Raw genomic sequence first — 20807 nt, 5'->3', positions numbered from 1 at the left:
CTCTACAATCACTCTGCCCACTGGTGCCCCACAAGGCTGTGTACTCAGCCCCCTGTTGTACTCACTGTACACCCATGATTTGTGTAGCCAAGTTTCCATCGAACTCAATATACAAGTTTGCTTATGACACCACAATTGTAGGCCGTATCTTGGGTAATGATGAGTCTGAGGACAGAGTGGAAATTAAGAACCTGGTGGCATGGTGCGAAGACAATAACCTATCCCTCAATGTCAGCAAGACGAAGGAATTGGTTGTTGACTTCAGAAGGAGTAGCGGACCGCACGACCCCATCTACATCGGTGGTGCGCAGGTGGAACAGGTCAAAAGCTTTAAGTTCCTCAGGGTGAATATCACAAATGACCTGACTTGGTCTAACCAAGCAGAATCCACTGCCAAGAAGGCCCACCAGTGCCTTTACTTCCTGAGAAAGCTGAAGAAATTTGGCCTGTCCCCTAAAACCTTCACTAATTTTTATAGATGCACCGTAGAAAACATTCTTCTAGGGTGCATCACAAGCAGGTATGGAAGTTGTCCTGTCCAAGACAGGAAGAAGCTGCAGAAAATCGTGAACATAGCCTAGCACATCACACAAACCAATCTTCCATCCTTGGATGGCAAACATGAGGAAATCTGCAGATGCTGGAAATTCAAACAACACACACAAAATGCTGGTGGAACTCAGCAGGTCAGGCAGCATCTATAGGGAGAAGCGCTGTTGACGTTTCGGGCCGAGACCCAAAACGTCCTGACAAAAGGTCTCGGCCCGAAACGTCGACAGCACTTCTCCCTACAGATGCTGCCTGACCTGCTGCATTCCACCAGCATTTTGTGTGTGTTGTTTCCATTCTTGGACTCACTTTACACCTCACGCTGTCAGAGCAGTGCTGCCAGGATAATCAAGGACATGACCCACCCAGCCAACACACTTCTTGTCCCTCTTCCCTCTGGGAGAAGGTTCAGGAGCTTAAAGATTCGTACGACCAAATTTGGGAACAGCTTCTTTCCAACTGTGATAAGACTGCTGAACAGATCCTGATCCGGATCTGGGCCATACCTCCCAAATATGCAGACCTGACTTGCACTACCTTACTTTCCCTTTTCTATTTTCTAATTATGATTTATAATTTAAATTTTTATTATATTTACTTCGATTTGTACTTCAGGAAGTGCGAAGCGCAGAATCAAATATCGCTGTGATGATTGTACGCTCTAGTATCAATCGTTTGGTGACAATAAAGTAAAAACAGCCAAAAGAACTGCTGATTATTCTATCTAATTCTATCAAGTTCTATCTCCTTTACCATAGCATTGGAGAGGGATAGGAACAGACAAGATAGAGAGACATTTAATTGGAGTAAGGGGAAATATGAGGCCATCAGGCAGGAATTTGGAAGTATAAATTGGAAACAGATGTTCTCAGGGAAACGTACAGAAGAAATGTGGTAAATGTTCAAGGGATATTTGCATGGGGTTCTGAGTAGATACGTTCCAATGAGACAGGGAAAGGATGGTAAGGAACAGGAACCGTGATGTACAAAGGGGTCAAAAGGGGCCATGAGAAGGCCTTGGTGGAAAGGATTAAGAAAAACCCCAAGGCATTCTACAAGTATGTGAAGAGCAAGAGGATAAGATGTGAGAGAATAGGACCAATCAAGTGTGATAGTGGAAGTGTGTAAGGAACCGGAGGAGATGGCAGAGGCACTTAATGAATACTTTGCTTCAGTATTCACTATGGAAAAGGATCTTGACGGTTGTAGGGATGAATTGCAGCGGATTGAAATGCTTGAGCATGTAGATATTAAGGAAGAGGATGTGCTGGAGCTTTTGGAAAGAGCAACAAATTCGATAAGTCACAGGGACCGGATGGGATGTACCCCAGGCTACTGTGGGAAGCAAGGGAGGAAATTGCTGAGCCTCTAGTGATGATCTTTGCATCATCGATGAGGACAGGAGAGGTTCCAGAGGATTGGAGGGTTGCGAATGTTGTTCCCTTATTCAAGAAACGGAGTAGGGATAGACCAGGAAATTATAGACTAGTGAGTCTTACTTCAGTGGTAGGTAAGTTGATGGAGAAGATCCTGAGAGGTGAGATTTATGAACATTTGGAGAGGCATAATATGATTAGGAATAGTCAGCATGGCTTTGTCAAAAGGCAGGTCATGCCTTACAAACCTGACTGAACTTTTTGAGGATGTGACTAAACACATCGATGAAGGTAGAGCCGTAGGTGTAGTGTATATGGATTTTAGCAAGGCATTTGATAAGGTACCCCATACAAGGCATGCCTTATGAGAATAGGTTGAGTGAGCTCAGCCTTTTCTCCTTGGAGCGACAGAGGATGAGAGGTGACCTGATAGAGGTGTACAAGATAATGAGAGGCACTGATCGTGTGGATAGTCAAAGGCTTTTTCCCAGGGCTGAAATGGCTAGCATGAGAGGGCATAGTTTTAAGGTGCTTGAAAGTAGGTACAGAGGAGATGTCAGGGGTAAATTTTTTTTAAGCAGAGAGTGGTGAGTGCGTGGAATGGGCTGCCGGCGGCAGCGGAAACAATAGGGGATAGGTAGTTTAGGGGAATGGGCAAAGAAGTGACAAATGAAGTACAATGTTCGAAAGTGTATGGCCATGCACTTTGGTGGAAGAAATAAATGGGCAGACTACTATTTAGATGGGGAGAGAGTTCAAAAAGCGGAGATGCAAAGGGGATTGGGAGTCCTTGTGCACGATAGCCTAAAAGTTAACCTTCAGGTTGAGTCACTGTTGAAGAAGGCAAATACAATGTTGGCATTCATTTCTAGAAGTATAGAATACAAGAGCAGGGATGTGATGTTGAGGCAATATAAGGCTCTCATGAGTCCACACTTGGAGTATTGTGTGTAGTTCTGGGCTCCTTATTTTAGAAAGGATAGACTGACTTTGGAGAGGGTTCAGAGAAGATTCACAAGAATGATTCCAGGAATGGAAGGGTTATCGTATGAAGAACATCTGGCAGCTCTTGGGCTGCCCTGTATGCCCTGGAGTTCAGGAAAATGAGGGGTGATCTCATAGAGACATTCCTAATGTTAAAAGGCCTGAACAGATTAGATATGGTAAAGTTATTTCCCATGGTAGGGGAGTTTCAGGACAAGAGGGCACAACTTCAGGATTGAAGAACTTCCCTTTAGAACAGAGATGTGGAGAAATTACTTTAGTCAGAGGGTGGTAAGTCTGTGGAATTTGTTGCCACGATTGTAGAGGCCAAGTCATTGGGCGCATTTAAGGCAGAGATAGATAGGTTCTTGATTAAGCAGGGCATCAAAGGATATGGGGAGAAGGTAGGGGAGTGGGGATGAACGGAAGAATTGGATCAGCCCATGATTGAATGGTGGAGCAGACTCAATGGGTAGAATGGCCTGTTTCTGCTCCTATATCTTATGGTCTAGATACTGAAACTCCTTACCCAACAGCACAGTGGGAGAACAAAACTGCAACACTTCAAGAAGGCAACTCCCCACCTCCTTCTCTAAAGACAAATCAGACTGTAAAATTGTACTGACCTTTCCAGCAACATCAATATTCTGCAAAATGTTTTTTTTAAATATGATGGGTAATTTTACGACAGGAATCAAAGAAAATGTCTTTACGAAAGGGGGGATCAAGAGCTGGCACAAAAGCTAGAAAAACTGAGGACTGTTGACAGCAGATATAAGGGAATGCCAGAAAAATTAGATCAAATAGGCACTTGGAGAGCTTTTTGCATCAGTTTCAATCTTCAGCTTGCAAATTCAAAAACATTAATCAGATCTGTCACTTGTGTGGGCCAAACAAAAATGAGGCACAATGAATATTTTGAGAGCCTGTCAAGTATTGAATCAGATTTCTGTTAAGCAAATTCTTTAAGTCTCCTCTGCTTGTTATACCTTTGAATTTTGGTCCAGCAGATACATTTTAAGGATGGAAGAACATCATGTATTACGGAAGAAATGTAAATAATGTTCTATAAATTATGGTATATCAAGGAATAGAAATAAATATGTCAAAGTGAAAAAAGGAAATATGTTGATCTCTTTTCATTTATAAAGGAACATACGAATATCAAGATGAAAATCCATAAGAAGTCACATGTTTGAAATGCCAAAAATGTTCTATGGGATCTTTTAATGAACATTAAAGGTGCATAAAGGTGTATCATTAAAAAATATTAAGGCGGAGATGTCCCCAGGGCCTGATAGGAGATACCCTAAGTTACTGAGAGAGGCAAGGCTTGAGATTATAAGGGCATTGATCAATATCTTCTTGCCAGAAGACTGGCAAATACTAACATCATTCCATTATTTAGGCAGGAAGAGGGATAATCCTTAAAACAGTAGATCAGTGAGTTTCACATCTGTGGTACAGAAATTTCTAGAGAGGATTCCTAAGGATAAGAATAAAAGCAATTAGAAAACCATAACTTAATTAAGGACAGTCAGCATGACGTGTCTTACAATCTTGATTGAGGTTTTTGAGGAGCTGACAAAGGTGTTTGATGGGATGTATTCTGCCTGAATGTATATGACTAGTTGTGTACAACAGGGATTTATAATGGAACCTGTGCTGTTTGTGATTTTATAATTTGGATATAAATGTAGATATGTAGGTAAGTTTGCAGGTGATACAAAGGTTAGTGGTGAAGTTGTGGATAATGTAAAATAGTGGTCCCCAACCACCAGGCCATGGGCCAGTACTGGGCCACAAAGCATGTGCTGGCCATGAGGAAACGATATGATTTGTCGATATGAAGCGATATGAGTCAGCTGCACCTTTCCTCATTCCCTGTCATGCCCACTGTTGAACTTGAACGCACGTGAGGTCATTACGCAAGCGAAGTCGTTACCCACGTGAGGTCATCAGACGCCTAAACACAGTGATACCCAAGTGCCAGGGATCACTGGTTGGCCTCAGGTAAATGGCCGCCTCACACCTGGAGCATGCCTCCTGGTACTGGCCTGGAGCACGGATAGATGGGCGCCGCCTCTAAACTGGTTAGCACACTGGATGTTTGTGGGGAACCTGGTGCTAAAATATTTGCAGGCGACCTAATTCGGGCTCAGGGTTTCGTAAGTAGCAGAGCAGCTACCTCGCTGTGATCTACTGAAAGTCATCCCTCAAGCCAAACTTTTGTCAGCCGATAGATCCTACCTACCTACAAGGCGAGCGGGCGCGCACTCTGTTGCACTCCTTGCTTGGTCGGTCGGTCGCTCTCTCTGAACTGCGACCACCACGGCCCCGGTACAGGGACCTCCGGCCGTTACCTTGTCCTCTCACTGGTGTGTTGCAATAATTTTATATGTTCATATGAGGAAAATATGCACTGTGTGTTTAATATTAAATTTGTTAGATAAACCCTTTTAGAACGAAATTGAGTGTATTAGCCATTTATAAGTGACTTATCACCTATATTCTTGTCGTGATTAACACACCCACCCTCCCCCGTCGACTGGTCCACCATAATATTGTCAATATTAAACTGGTCTGCAGTGCAAAAAAGGTTGGTGACCCCTGATGTAAAGGACTACCAAAGGATACAGTGGGATATAAATCTGTTGCAGATTTAGGCAGAGAAATGGCAAATGGAGGCCAAACGAGAAGTGATGTGAAGCGTTGCACTTTGGAAAATCAAGTGTAATGAGTCAGTATACTATTAATCACAAGACCCTCAGCAGTGCTGATGCGCAGACAGATCAGGTGATCCAGGTCCAAAGCTCCCTGAAATTGGCTACAGGTTGATAGACTGGTAACTAAGACATATGGCATGCTTTATTCATCAAGAAACTGAGAACAAGAATCAGGAAGTTACACCCTATCCTCGTTATATGCGTCTTCAGACAATGCGGATTAACCTACTTCTACCAACTTCTCCTTATATACATCCAAAACTCACAGTTGTGTGAGGAGCACTGCTTTCCCGCCAATACAAGTCACGTGCGCACGCCTCACATTCTCACTGTTGCAATGAGAAGCACCACTTTCCTGCCAATACAAGTCATGAGCACACACCTTATAGTCTCACTCCTGCCAGTCTCGCACTGGTTTTGGCAGCGTATGGATGTGCGATCTTGCGCTCTTAAACTTTTGTTGTTTTTACCTACGGTGCAGTGACTGCATGCTTGAAATATATAACTATGCCTCCTAAGCATCCAATGCCAAGTCCTGGGCCATCAGCCAAGCAGCAGAGAACTGCTTTAACACTTAAAAAAAAGTTGGAAATTATAAACACAGCTCTGGGACGCTACTTCGGCCTGGGTGAGTCCACGATCAGAAACATAAAGAAAATGCTGAGAAAATAAGAAGTGCAGTGACTGATTCACCACAAGCGTCTTCAAAGATTGTTATCAAAGTGCGTAACCCGATTATGACAAAAATTGAGAAAATGTTGAGTTTGTACATTGAGCATGAAACAAAGAAAAAAAAACACTTAGTTCGGATTATCTGCATGTGAAAGCTTTGGAAATTTATGGTTGCCTTTGTTCAGGGGCTAGTGAGGAAGTGTCAAGTAATAATGTTAGCTTTAATGCAAGTAGGGGATGGTTTTCTAAGTTTGTTAATCGTCACAGGCTTCACAACTTAGCTGTGCGTGGTGAGAAAGTTATTGCTGACCACTACCCTGTGCAGTTGCGGGCTATGATAGCTGAGTTAGGCATCACACTAAAGCAGGTGTTTAATACAGACGAGACTGGGCTTTTTTGGAAGCATATGCCGAAACGCACTTACATAAGTAAGGATGAAAAAATTGCATCAGGTTTCAGGGCAGCAAAGGATAGATTGACTTTGCTTATGTGTTCCAATGCCGAAGGAGTCTGTTAGATGAAGCCTCTCTTAGCTTATCATTCACTAAACCCCCGTGCTCTTAAGGGTTGAGTACTTTACACCCTAGTATGTTAACTTTCTATGATTTATTACATTGAATATTACCTTAAATTGATGAACTATAATACGAATGTTGCCTTGTGGTACTGCTTTTGTGTCGTATTGGCATGAAAATGTGAATAAGTTACAGATAAAACATATTTAGGAAGCCTTTCAGAACGCATCCCTATTTTCTCCATTTAAATAATTATTCACATAATGCGTCGACTGTGAGGAACGTATCCCCTGCATATAACGTGGATAGGGTGAATGAAACTCCAGTTAGACTGCATCTGGAGTACTGCGTTCAGTTTCGGTCACCTTATTATAGCAAGGAAGTTAAAGATTTGGAAAGGATACAGGAAAACAACCAGGATGCTGCCTCAATTGGAGGACATCTGGTATAAAAAGAGGTTGGACAAATTTGGGTTGTTTTCTCTTGAGCGGCAGAGGAAGGGAGATCCTTTAGAGGTCTATAAGATTATGAGAGCCACAGCAGACAGCCAGTATCATTTTCGGGAAGAAATGTCTAAAACCAGAAGGCATGCATTTAAGGTGAGAGGGGCATGTCCAAAAGGAGATATGCAGGGCAAACTTTTGTTTTACACAGAATGATGGGTGCTTGGAATGCACTGCCTGGGTGGTGGTGGAGGCAAATACACTATTGGCATTCAAAAGGCTCCAAGATAGGCACATGAATGTGCATGAAGTAGAAAGATATGGACAAGGGATTAGTGTAGTTGGGCATTTGATTACAATTTAATTAGTCTGGCGCAATCTTTTGGCCCCAAGGGCCTATTCCTCTGCTGTATTGTTCTATGTTCTAGGTTCTAAAACAATCTCGTAAAAAAGATATTTAAATCAATATTGATTCTATAAGCACATCATCATTCTACAATTAAGGCTAGTCATATACATTTCACAAAGTTGTTCTTCGTTTTGGAATCTTTACCTGAGAAAATTGTAATGCCTACAATCAAAACAAAGACCTAAATTTACAACTCAGAGATCTGTGAGGTAATATTTTTTCCTCAGCTCATCTAGTACATTTCAATATCATGGGAACATGTGGCATACAAAATATACTACACTTGAGCCATTTGTACCTAAGTATTTATTATGCTAAAAGAGTAAGTTTTATATTTCCATTTTCAAGTTAACTGCATCTTTGGCCACAAGAGGGCATCAGAAAACTAATATTCAAGCTTAAAAACCTGACCAAAATTTGCATTTAATCGGAAATATTAATAAAGCTATCTAACCAAATAATATTTTTCTTTTTATATACATCACAATTATTCCTTCCATATGTTTAGTGTGAAAATAAAAGTGTATTTCTGACTTACAATGTTAATGATTTGATAAAATGTCAATAACAGACACACCATTCTCCAAAACTAGCACAAAAGCAAATATTAAAAACTGATAATAATAAATATTATATATCTTACTTGGAACTGCAGCGTGGCATCTGAGCAACAAAATACTTAAATTACATTGGACACTTTGAATTATAGTTCATAAGCTAATCTTTGTATGACATTGTGAAAAGCTAAGAAAGAAATTGCAGAGCCCCTATGCAGAGATATTTGTGTTATCAATAGCGATTTGTGAGACGCCAGAAGACTGGAGATAGCTAATGCTGTACCTAAATTTAAGAAAGCTGCAGGGAAAATCTGGGAATTACAATGTGCAAGTTATTAGTGGGGATTCTAAGGAACATATTCTGCATGTATTTGGAAAGGCAACAACTGATTAGGGATACTTAACATTGCTTTGTGTGTGGTAAGTTGAGTCTCTCAAACTTGGTTTATTTTTGAAGAGGTGACCAAGAAGACAAATGAGGGAAATCTAGTATACATGTCTACATGGACTTCAGCATGGCTTTTGATAGTCCAGGAAGTTAGATCACATGGAATCCAGGATGAGATGGCCAATCAGAATTTAAAAATTGGCATGACTATAGGTGGTAATGCAGGGTTGTTTTTTTTTTCTAGACTGGAATCCTGTGGCCAGCAGTGTGTTGCAAGGATCGGTGCTTTGGCAAACATAGTTATGCTAACTATTATAACAATCTATACTAATCTTATGTCTTCATTAATTCCATATCCCTCTATGCCTCATATATTCAAATACTTGCCCAGGTGTCTCTTTAATGCTGTTATTGTTCTGCCTCAAACATCTCTTCTGGTAGTCCATTCCAAATGACTAATCTTTGTGCAAATAATTTACCTTTTAGATCTGCTTTAAACCTCATCCTTCTCATGATACCCACTAGCTTTAGATACCTCCACATGCAAAATAGACTGGGTCTATTTACTCTGTCTATGCCTTACCTATTTGTATATACTTCTATAGTGTCACCTTTAAACTTCCTTTGCCCCAGGGAAAACAGAGGCAGCTTATCCAATCTCTACATGTTACTCCGGGCCTCCAATTCAGTAATCATCCTTGTGAATCTTTTCTGCACCCTCCCTAGCTTAATCACATCTTTCTGTACCGTGGCAACAAGTACTGCACACACTACTACAACTGCAACATGGCACCCCAATTCTTTCTTTCTTTCTTTTCAAATCTTTTTATTAGTTTTTAAAAAAAAACAGAAGAAAAATATTGTTACAAGACATTTGAGAGTACATAGTAGATTGATAAACATTCAAATATATATTGATCCATACATAGAATCTCTCAAACTCATATAATAATATAAATGATTAAGAGAAACCCCCCCCCAAAAAAAAAACAACAACTAAATAGAAAAAAACTAACCAACATGGGCAATCGCATAATGTTATATATATACAGTAGTGCCTATGACTCCCAACCTCCATCCACACAATTCAGGATAGTGACAATAAGGTTCAGGATCAGACCGTTTAATTCATATGAAAATGCTGAATAAATGGTCTCCAAGTTTCCTCAAATTTAACTGAAGAATCGAAAACCACACTTCTAATTTTTTCTAAACTTAAACAGGAAATAGTTTGGGAAAACCACTGAAATACTGTTGGAGGATTGGCTTCTTTCCAATTCAGTAAAATGGATCTTCTAGCCATTAGTGTAATAAATGCAATCATTCGTTGGAATGAAGCGGATAAACACTTATTATCTATCATTGGTAGGCCAAAAATTGCAGTAAAAGGATGTGGTTGGAGATTAATATTTAAAACTATTGAAATAATATTAAAAATATCTTTCCAATAGTTTTGTAAGCAAGGACAGGACCAAAACATATGAGTCAACGAAGCTATATCAGAATGACATCTATCACAGGTTGGATTAACATACGAGTAAAATCGAGCAAGTTTATCTTTAGACATATGAGCTCTGTGTACGACCTTAAATTGTATTAGAGTATGTTTAGCACATATAGAGGATGAGTTTACCAATAATAAAATTTTTTCCCATTGCTCAGTAGAAATGGGGCAATGCAGTTCTTCCTGCCATTCCTTCTTAATTTTTTCAGATATATCTGGTTGTAGATTCATAATCATATTATAAATGATAGCAACAAGACCCTTTTGACAAGGATTAAGAGCTAAAATTCTTTCTGTAATGTCCAATGGACATTCTTTCGAAAAAGACTTTAGTTCATTATATAAAAAATTTCTAACTTGTAGATATCTAAAAAAATGGATTTTAGATAAATTATATTTATTAGATAATTGTTCGAAGGACATAATGTTATCATCCAAAATCAGATCACGAAAACATGTTATACCTTTTGTTTTCCATAAATAAAAGGCTTGATCTATGGAAGATGGTCGAAAAAAGTAATTAGCTGTTATAGGACTTGACAGTATAAACTTATTCAAACCAAAAAATTTACGAAATTGAAACCAGATTCGTAATGTATACTTGACTATAGGATTAGTTATCTGTTTATTCATTTTAAATAACGAAAAAGGAAGTGAAGATCCTAAGATTGAAATCAATGAGAAATCTTGCACAGATTTACATTCCAAATTTACCCATTGTGGGCCAGCAACTGTAGTCGATTCTTGTGTCCAAAATATCAAATACCGTATATTAACTGCCCAATAGTAAAATCTTAAGTTTGGTAGAGCCAAACCGCCCTCCTTCTTAGGCTTCTGTAAATATTTTTTAGCTAACCTAGGATTTTTGTTCTGCCACAAATACGACGATATTTTAGAATCAACTGTATCAAAAAAAGATTTAGGAATAAAAATTGGTAATGCTTGAAATAGGTATAAAAATTTAGGTAGTATCATCATCTTAATGGCATTAATTCTACCTACCAAAGACATAGATAGTGGAGACCACCTATTAGCAAGTTGCTTAATTTGATCTATTAAAGGCAAAAAATTAGTTTTAAATAAATCTTTATGTTTTTTAGTAATTTTAATACCTAAATAAGTAAAATAGTCTGTAACAATTCTATATGGTACCCGATTATAAATTGGAGTATGCATATTTAATGGAAAAAGTTCACTCTTATTAAAATTCAATTTATACCCAGAGAAGTTACTAAATTGAGCAAGCAAAGAAGAAATAGCAGGAATAGATCTTTCAGGATCAGATATATATAATAACAAATCATCTGCATATAGTGATACCTTATACATCGTCTCCCCACGGGTAATACCTAAAATATTGGGTGATTCCCGAATAGCTATAGCCAAGGGTTCCAAAGCAATGTCAAATAATAAAGGGCTTAAAGGACAACCTTGCCTTGTACCCCGAAATAGCTGAAAAAAAGGGGATCTTTGATTATTAGTGAAAACCGAAGCTAAAGGTTTCTGATATATTAATTTAATCCATGATATAAATTTTGAACTAAAATTAAAATGTTGCAAAGTATTAAATAAATATGACCATTCGACTCTATCAAATGCTTTTTCGGCATCTAAGGAGATGACACATTCTGGGATTTTAGATGAAGAAGTATAAGCAATATTAATTAATTTTCTAATATTAAAAGATGAATAACGATTTTTAATAAATCCAGTCTGATCCTCAGAAATAATCCGAGGCAATATATTTTCTAATCTAATAGCCAAGATTTTACTAAAAATCTTAAAATCCATATTCAGCAAAGATATAGGCCGATAAGATGCACATTCAGTGGGATCTTTATCTTTTTTAAGAATTAAAGAAATAGAAGCTTCATAAAAAGATTGTGGTAGTTTACCTATACTTAATGCATCTTTAAAAATTTTACAAAGCCAAGGAGAAAGTATAGAAGAAAAGGATTTAAAAAATTCTGCAGAAAAACCATCTGGGCCCGAAGCTTTACCCGAGTTCATTAAGAAAATGGCCTTTTCTATTTCAGACTCCGTAATAGGTGTATCCAAAAATACACTATCCTCAGCAGTTACTTTTGGAATATTCAATTTCCTTAAAAATTCACTCATTATAGAAGAGTCTTTAGTACATTCTGATTGATATAAAGAATTATAAAAATCTTGAAAGGCTGTATTTATCTCTTTGTGATCAATCGTCAGAGTACCATCTTGTTTACGAATCTTAGTAATTTGTCGCTTATCCGAAACAATTTTCAATTGGTTAGCTAGTAATTTACCAGACTTATCTCCATATGTATAAAATTGAGCTTTCGATTTAATTAACTGACTTTCAATCGAAGAGGTTAATAATAAACTATGCTCCATTTGAAGTTCCACCCTTTCTTTATAAAGTTCTTTACTAGGGGTCAATGCATAAATCTTATCAATTGCCTTAATTTTATCAACTAATGTTGATATTTTAGAATTAGTTCGTTTCCTAACTCCGGCAGAATATGAAATAATCTGTCCACGAATATATGCCTTAAAAGTATCCCAGAGAGTTCCACTAGAGATGTCTGCTGTGGAATTTATTGAGAAAAACAAATCAATTTGCTGTTTAATAAAGTTAATAAAGTCAGAGTCCTGCAGTAAAACAGAATTAAACCTCCAACTTTTAGTACTAATATGTGAATCCGTCACCTTAATAGATAACTTCAAAGGTGCATGATCAGATATAACAATAGAGTCGTATTTGCAATCCATGACATCTGTAAGGAAGTGCTGATCAATGAAAAAGTAGTCAATCCTTGAGTAATTATGATGCACATGGGAAAAGTATGAGAACTCTTTATCATTAGGGTGTAGAAAACGCCAGATTTCACAGATAGCTGAATCAATCATAAAAGAATTAATAAGAGAAGCCGATTTGTTCGGAAAAGTTTGAATGGGTTTGGATCTATCCATCAAAGGGTTTAAACAACAATTAAAATCCCCGCCCATTATCAATCTGTATTGATTCAGATTAGGAAAGGATGTAAATAAACATTTAAAAAATTCAGGACAGTCAGTATTTGGAGCATAAACATTAACTAAAACAACTTTTTGATTAAAAAGCAACCCAGTAATAAGCAAAAATCTACCTTGCGGGTCTGAAATTGTTTCATAATGTATAAAAGCAGTTGATGAGTCTATAAAAATAGAAACACCTCTCACTTTGGCTTGCGAATTTGAGTGATACTGTTGGCCCTTCCAAAACCTAAACAACCTCTGACTATCCACCTTCCTAACATGAGTCTCTTGTACAAAAATAACATTCGCATTCATTCTATGGAATACTTTGAATACTTTTTTCCGTTTAATCGGATGATTTAAACCATTAGTATTCCAAGAAACAAAGTTAATAGTCTTATCCATATTGACAATACATATTACAGTTAACATATAGGTTTAAAAGAAAAGTGAACTCATGAACTCGGAAGGGGGAAATAAGTTCAAAGGGAAGCCGGAAGTCACAGCACCGCAGCCATTTTAGTAGTTTCATATAAGCCCATGAAGTAAAACTAAGCAAAAAGCAAGCAGAAAAAAGAAAAAAAAGAAAAATCTCCCTCCCACCACCCTCAAAACCCCAGGAAAAAAGCCAAACAGAGGCAAGCGAGCGATCTAATACTAAAATTACCCCCTTGTCTCAAGACGGCAACTCAGACGTAACAAAGTTAAAAAAAATACAAACAACCCACATTATAAAAAAAAGGGTTGATATAGGAAAAATTAAAATATAAAATTAGTGTTATAAATGTATATTATCAAAAGGGTTAAAAATTAAAACAATAAATGAAGGTTTAACACTTTCGAACAGATCAAAACAGTTATGACGCTACAGACACTGGAGTCTGTCGGGAAGAAGAAACGCCATTTTATTCTTCCAAATCTTAATATTCAAATGCTAAAAATATAAAAAAAGAGCGTATATCGATTAAAAAAAATAAAAAAAAAATAACCCTAATAGGTCATCTTCAACATTAATCGGTTAGTAATATATAAAAATATGAAATCGGAATAAACCCGGTAGAAAAAAGAGAGCTTTAATCGTATATAAGAAATACATATGAACCGTATCAAAAAAGAACCCAAACGTCAATCTATAACAGATTCAAATCTATAGGCTAGATTACATTGATCAGCCCGATCAAATGTCATTGTTCCAGGAAACCTTGAGCATCCGCTGGCGATTTAAACAGCCGAAAAGATCCATCTTGAAGGGTGACTCTCAGGTGTGCTGGAAACAGCAACGCTTGCTTGTAGCCTTTCTGGTGAAAATCCGACATAACCGATCTGAAAGCCAGCCTAGCCCGTAGTACTTCGGGGCTATAGTCCTCCAGAATGCGAAAATTAAAATTTTGATAAGTTATCATACCTTTTTTACGAGCCGCACGAATCAGTCGTTCTTTGATGTGAGGATAATGGATCCTGAGAATTATGTGCCGTGGTTTCAGACTTGAATCTGCCCGATATCTGGATACTCTGTGTGCCCGATCGATTAATGGGGGGTTATCCAGGACTTCTTCGCCCAGGACATCCACTAGAAATTTGGAGAAGAAAACGGTCAGATCACCGCTTTCAAATTTTTCCGGGATTCCAATTAACCGAAGATTTTGTCTTCGAGAACGATTTTCCAAATCAGTAATTTTAGCTTTATAGCGATCCATCTGTTGGATCGTCGAAGTTTGCTCTTCTTGCATTTTTTCGATTGTACGATCCTTCTTACGAGCAGCTTCTTCAAGAACCAAAATGCTTGCATGTTGTTCATTTGATTCCTGTGAAAGGGTCAGGAACTTATCTTCGAGTGATCTCAAACGATTGTCATAGTCTGAGAATCTTCCAAGTAATTTTTTCTCCAATTCATCAAATCTAGCGTCTATAAACTTCACAACAACTTCTAAAGTTAACGGTTCTCTCGTCTGTTTCGGTTCTTTTGCTTTAGACATTTCAACGAGTTGAGAGTAATTCAGATAGTTTTTAAAAAAAATTCTATATGTTTAGACCCCTTTAAAATAAGTTTAAGGGGTGTTTGTAGGTTAAAAAAAATGTAAAAGGTTTGGAGCAAAGCCTAGATGCGGTTTACTCCATGAGCGCCATCTTGAGACCTCGGCACCCCAATTCTTGTACCCTATACATTGGCAGATGAAGGCAAGCATGTCATATGCCATCTTCATCACCTGTTCACCTGTATTGCTACTTTCACAGAAATATGTGCTTAAGGTCTTGCTGTTCAACATCACTCGCCAGGGTTCTGCTATTCCACTGTATAAGCCTTGCACTGAATAATTCCAAAAATTACATGATTTTGCACTTCTCTGAATTAAATTCCACTTGCCATTGTGATCAATATCCCTTTGTTACCTTATACTATCTTGTAAGATCATAAGACATTGCAGCAGAATTAGACCATTCAACCCATCGAATCTGCTCTGCCATTCCATCAATTAATCAGGAGAAACTGAAATATCCAAAAATATGCCACAAGGGTCTAGGGTAACTTGGCTCCTCATGGCCTTGAAGCAATTTTCATGATGGCCCTTTCAACTGGCAAAGATATATGGCCAAAGTGAAGGATGAAATGAAGGAATACAATTTAAAATAAAAATTATAAATTTAAATTTAATAAGAAGAATTCATGTTGGACAAAAATGAAATCCATGCAAGTTACAATTCCTCAATAACTATTTAATAGTGATAATCAGTTATAAAAGTAGAAGTCATTTCTTTCAATGTCCAGGGTGTCTTTTTCAAACAGAGATTAGATTGTATTGTAAAATCACATGCTCAACATTCAAATTCAGAACCATACACTAGTTATCAACTAATTGTTGTACACACATCATAAAGTTTCAATTTAGTTTTCTCGCAGCCTGCCCTTGAAGGGATTGCTGAAGATCACCACAAATAACATCAATGTCCTTCTGTGGTGCAGGATAATAAAACTACTGTGGTCCAGATTTGCATTCCTTCAACTTAACTCTAAAATCCACAGCTTCTTCCTACCCACCATTACTAGAATTGTTTCACCAAATATAGTATAAAAATCCACTTTAATTGATTTTATTATCTACTACAAGCTAATCACTATTTGACAACTTGTGCTACAAATAAAATGAAGTTAATATTTGACAGCAGAATGAGATAGACACATCTTGATGCCTCATTATCTTGAAAGTCACATTACTCACTGCAGCCATTCTTCTCCACCCAGAATCAATACAACAGTCTTATTCTTCCTCTTCTTCTTTTTCAAAGTGATACCTGACCATCCCTGCTTTCCACTCACGATTAAAAAAAATATACAGGATGTACCTAATAAAGTGCCCACTGAGTGTATTTCTGTATACCCACGGTCTTCTACTGCTTAAGCCCATCCATTTCAAAGTTCAGCATAGTGGGCATTCAGAGATGCTCGTCAGCACACTATTGTTGTAATGCATGGTTATTTGAGTTTTTGTCACCTTCCTGCCTGTTTGAACCAGTCCAGCAATTCTCCTCTGGCCTCACTCATTAACAAAGCATTTTCACCCACAGAGCTGCTGCACTCTGGATGTTTTTAGTTTTTTGCACTATTCTCTGTAAACTCTAAGAGACTGCAGTGCGTGAAAATCCCAGGAGATCAGCAATTTCTGAAATACTCAAACCACCCCGTCTGGCACCAACAATCATTCCACAGTCAAAGTTACTTGGATCACATTTCATTCCCATTCTGATGTTTGGTCTGCTCAACAAATGAACCTCTTGACCATGTCTGCATGCCTTTATGTACTGAGTTCCTGCTAAATGATTGGCTGATTAGATATTTGCATTTTCAAGCAGGGGTACAGGTGTACTCAATAAAGTGGCCTTTCAGTGTATATTCCAAGTACTCACTATAATGTCAAACACAGCTCATTTGTTTTTGATTGCATTTTCCAGGTAGATTAAAATGACATTCACAATAAATAATTATATTGCTTTAAACTTCACAGTATTTGTGTTGTAAATTATTCCCAAAATGCTGTTAAAAGGTAAGAACTTATCATTATGCAAACTCACGTAATAGTGAAATTTTGGAATGATTTTTAAAACTAATTATACCAGCTTCAGAATCTATCAGCTAAAAGAGAAAAGGTCTGTCTGTGACCTTAATCATTAAACCAATATTCCTCTTATCCTTCTTGCTTGCCACCCATTAACAATGGCAAACTGTTTTTCAAAATATAGAATGTATTTTAAAGCTCTAACAAGCTCTACAACAATAATGTATTGAAGGACAGTAATCAGAATCTCCAAATTTATCTAAGCACAAAATGTCTGATAACCAGATCTCACTTATTCAAGCCAAACTATAATTATCACTGGTTTATAGGTAGGAACAGTTCTATTGGCTGTTACATGATGTGGCACCTAAACACTGCAACACAACTATTTCAAATTCAAAAGTTCACAGTATTTTTGTTGGGCAACTTCTTACCTATGATAGAAACCACCATCACAATTTTAACTTCAAATCCCCTAACCAATCCATGTACTGCCGAAGAACAAGCACAACTCCAAGATGATGCCCTGAAACTGGTCTTGGGCGCTGTTTTACGTCCAAATGATCAGACTTATCACAAAGAAGATTCAGATTGCTATTTGTTCTTTAGATCAGATAATTCTCTCCATATTATTGCACAAAATTAATTGTAACCACCAACTAAAATTTGATATTAAAATTTTACAGATTACCTTCATAAATGTTTCATAAATAAATAAGTAAAGAAGTTGTGCATAATGATTTGGCCCAGGCAAAACCACATTCAAAAACACAAGAGATTCTGCAGATGCTGAAAATTCAGAATACTACACACAAAACGCTGGAGGAACTCAACAGGTTCCTCATTATAGACAGAATCTGAGCAGTATGGTGAGGAATAAACTTTTGACATTTGGACCAAGGTTCTTCAACAGATCTATAGACATTGTCTGATCTTCAGTTGTTTAGAGGACCCAATTAATATAGAGCACAGATTATTGTAGTCTCTGCATTCCAATTCGGGTTGCACATTGGTGCAGCTAGAAGAGCTGCAACTTCACATCTCCAGTGACTCAGGCTCAATTGGTGCCGTGTGTGGAGTGTGTACATTTTCCTTGTGACCAAGTGGATTTTTTTCCAGGTGCTTCAGATTCTTCCCACTTCCCGAAGATGCAGGTAGATTAATTGGCTATTGTAAAATGCTTCTTGTATTTGGTTGGGGGGGGGGGGGGGCTGAAAGTTACAGGAAATGAGAACACAAGAAAATAGACTTAGTGTAAGATTAGAATAAATGGGTATGTAACGGCTGGCACTGAAGGGTCTATTTCCAGGACGTGTGTCTCAATGATGTGTGCAGAACTACAGATCGTGCTCATTTGTTGTGTTAGTGAGGCAGTTTTAAAAAGTTGGTGACTGGATCATGACACGTATTTTCTTCATGAAATGTGACCCTGAGGGTGCTATATGAAGGTGAAAAGCTGAGAAGGTGGCTATTGTCCTGGATGTTTAAAATACCCAATTAAATAATCAAATTTCTGAAAAGGTTGCTTTACCCATAAGACAAAATTTAGCACTTTTGCACTAGTAATAAAAGTAATTTCTAACTAACATATTTTTAAATAATCACAATTGAACTGTACTTTGATGGCCACTAAACCAATTTAAGCTGTAATCTATTTTTAAGAACTAATTTCAAATGTAGGATGGAAAATGTAGGAAACAAAATAAATGGAAGCTCAAAATACATACCTGTACTTGTTGGTGAATTTATTTCCTGCCGAATATTCCGACATGTCTGACTTCCAGACCTTGCAATTTCACGCTGTGGTTCCAGTATGTCTCTGTATTTTGAGACCATGAGCACAGAGATAAAGTATACAACAGCCAAAGCCAAAAACTGGGCTTGTTTACTGTCATCCTATTAAGAAAAAAATGTCAATAAATTTCAATTCAAATGGGGAAGGATTTAAAGCAGAAAGACAGACAGCTGTAGCAAATTGCAGTTTTACATTAGACAATTAAGGATTTTTAGAATTTAGGTCAGTAGCTGAATTAAAAAGCAGCCAAGTTAAAAAGGAATGCAAAGTGCAGAAATAGATAAATGAAATTATTCAATCAAACAAGTGGTCTTTTAACCAATGCCCAAATATCTAAAAATTGGGATTGGAAGCAAAACCATGTAATAATTAGAAACCTGTTAGTTGCCTTGACAGGACTGTAAATTGAATCATAAGCCAAGATTTTCAACAAGGATAAGAAAACTAAGGAAGATAATTGACTATATTAACAAAAGTACCACAATGGTAATAACATATTAGATGACATAAATGACGATAAAGGCTAAAGTGCAGATAATGTATTGTGACTATATTAGCATATACTCCAGATCGCCATGACTTATCACATATAGAATTATAAAGAGAAAAATTATAGAGATTTAAAATCAAATTAAAAGAGATGTTAACTTGGGCAAGTTTTAGAAAATAAATATCAGAGAAATATTGAGGATAAGGAATAATAATAAGGAATAAATGCATTTGCTCAGGTTACCCTTGTAAAACAAAGTGTGCTCAAATCACTGAATATCAGATTCAGGAATGTAATTTAGTCAATAAGGATGTGAAATGTGTTACTAATACATAGATTTAACATTCAGAAAAAGGAGAAATGTTTTAAGATATTGGGAACAACAGACATCCCCAATTAAAAATTCAATAACTTTATCTGACCAATTTGCTGGTATGAATGTTTTAAAAATTGTAACTAATGTATCTATTTTTTAAATTCATACCAGCAAATTGGTCAGATAAAGTTATTGAAATTGTTTTTTGAAAATGAAAAAGGGACAAACATACACAGAGAGATTGAATCTATAATCAGGAGCAGCATGCAACCATTGCAAACTTAAAAACATACATATTTTCAAACTTCCAGAGCTTGAATGTTTTTCTGAAAAGTTAATGTGATGCTACACTATTTAAATATAATCAACTGTCTCTGTAAGAATATGTAATTCTTATCATACCTTATTTGAGATACTACACTAGGGAATAAACAAGGGAAAATCTGTAGATGCTAAAAATCCAAGTAACGCACAAAAACCTAGAGGAACTCAGCAGGCCAGGCAGCATCTATGGAAAAGAGTACAGTCGAAGTTTCAGGCCGAAACCCTTCAGCAGGACTGGAGAAAAAAAGATGAGGAGTCAAAGTAAAAAGGTCGGGGAGGGGAGGGAGAAACACAAGATGATAGGTGAAACTTGGAGTCAGAGGGGTGAAGCAAAGAGTTGGGAGTTGATTGGTGAAAGAGATACAGGGCTAGAAAAAGGGGAATCTAATAGGAGATGACAGAAGGCCATGGAAGAAAGAAAAACCGGGGAGGAGCACCAAAGGAAGGTGATATGACCATAAGACCAAAGATACAGGAGCAAAAGTAGGCCATTTGGCCCATCAAGTCTGCTCTGCCATTCAATCATGGGCTGATCCAATTCTACCAGTCATCCCACTCCTCTGCCTTCTCCCCATATCCTTTAATGCCCTACCTAATCAAGAACCTATCTATCTCTGCTTTAAATGCGCCAAATGACCTGGCCTCCACAGCCGCTCTTAGCAACAAATTCTACAGATTTACCACCCTCTGAATAAAGCAATTTCTCTGCA

General features: G+C 37.4%; 1 protein-coding gene and 1 long non-coding RNA gene across 5 annotated transcripts in view; one reads left to right on the top strand and one right to left on the bottom strand.

The window, feature by feature from the left end:
• The window catches only part of nbeaa (neurobeachin a), a 772475-nt gene that overhangs the window by 449546 nt on the left and 302122 nt on the right, over positions 1-20807 (bottom strand). For all 4 annotated transcript variants that reach the window (XM_073043888.1, XM_073043887.1, XM_073043884.1 and 1 more), the window contains one exon: positions 18900-19068. In XM_073043888.1, the coding sequence (XP_072899989.1) occupies positions 18900-19068 (169 nt within the window). The remainder of the gene's footprint in view (positions 1-18899; positions 19069-20807) is intronic.
• The window catches only part of LOC140726904 (uncharacterized), a 284399-nt gene that overhangs the window by 54128 nt on the left and 209464 nt on the right, over positions 1-20807 (top strand). The gene's annotated exons all lie outside the window — the stretch shown is intronic.

This window comes from Hemitrygon akajei, chromosome 4 (genome assembly GCF_048418815.1).
Source record: "Hemitrygon akajei chromosome 4, sHemAka1.3, whole genome shotgun sequence".
Lineage (NCBI taxonomy): Eukaryota > Metazoa > Chordata > Chondrichthyes > Myliobatiformes > Dasyatidae > Hemitrygon > Hemitrygon akajei.
Note: the sequence above shows the minus strand (reverse complement) of the source record. Positions and strands in the feature narration are given on the sequence as shown.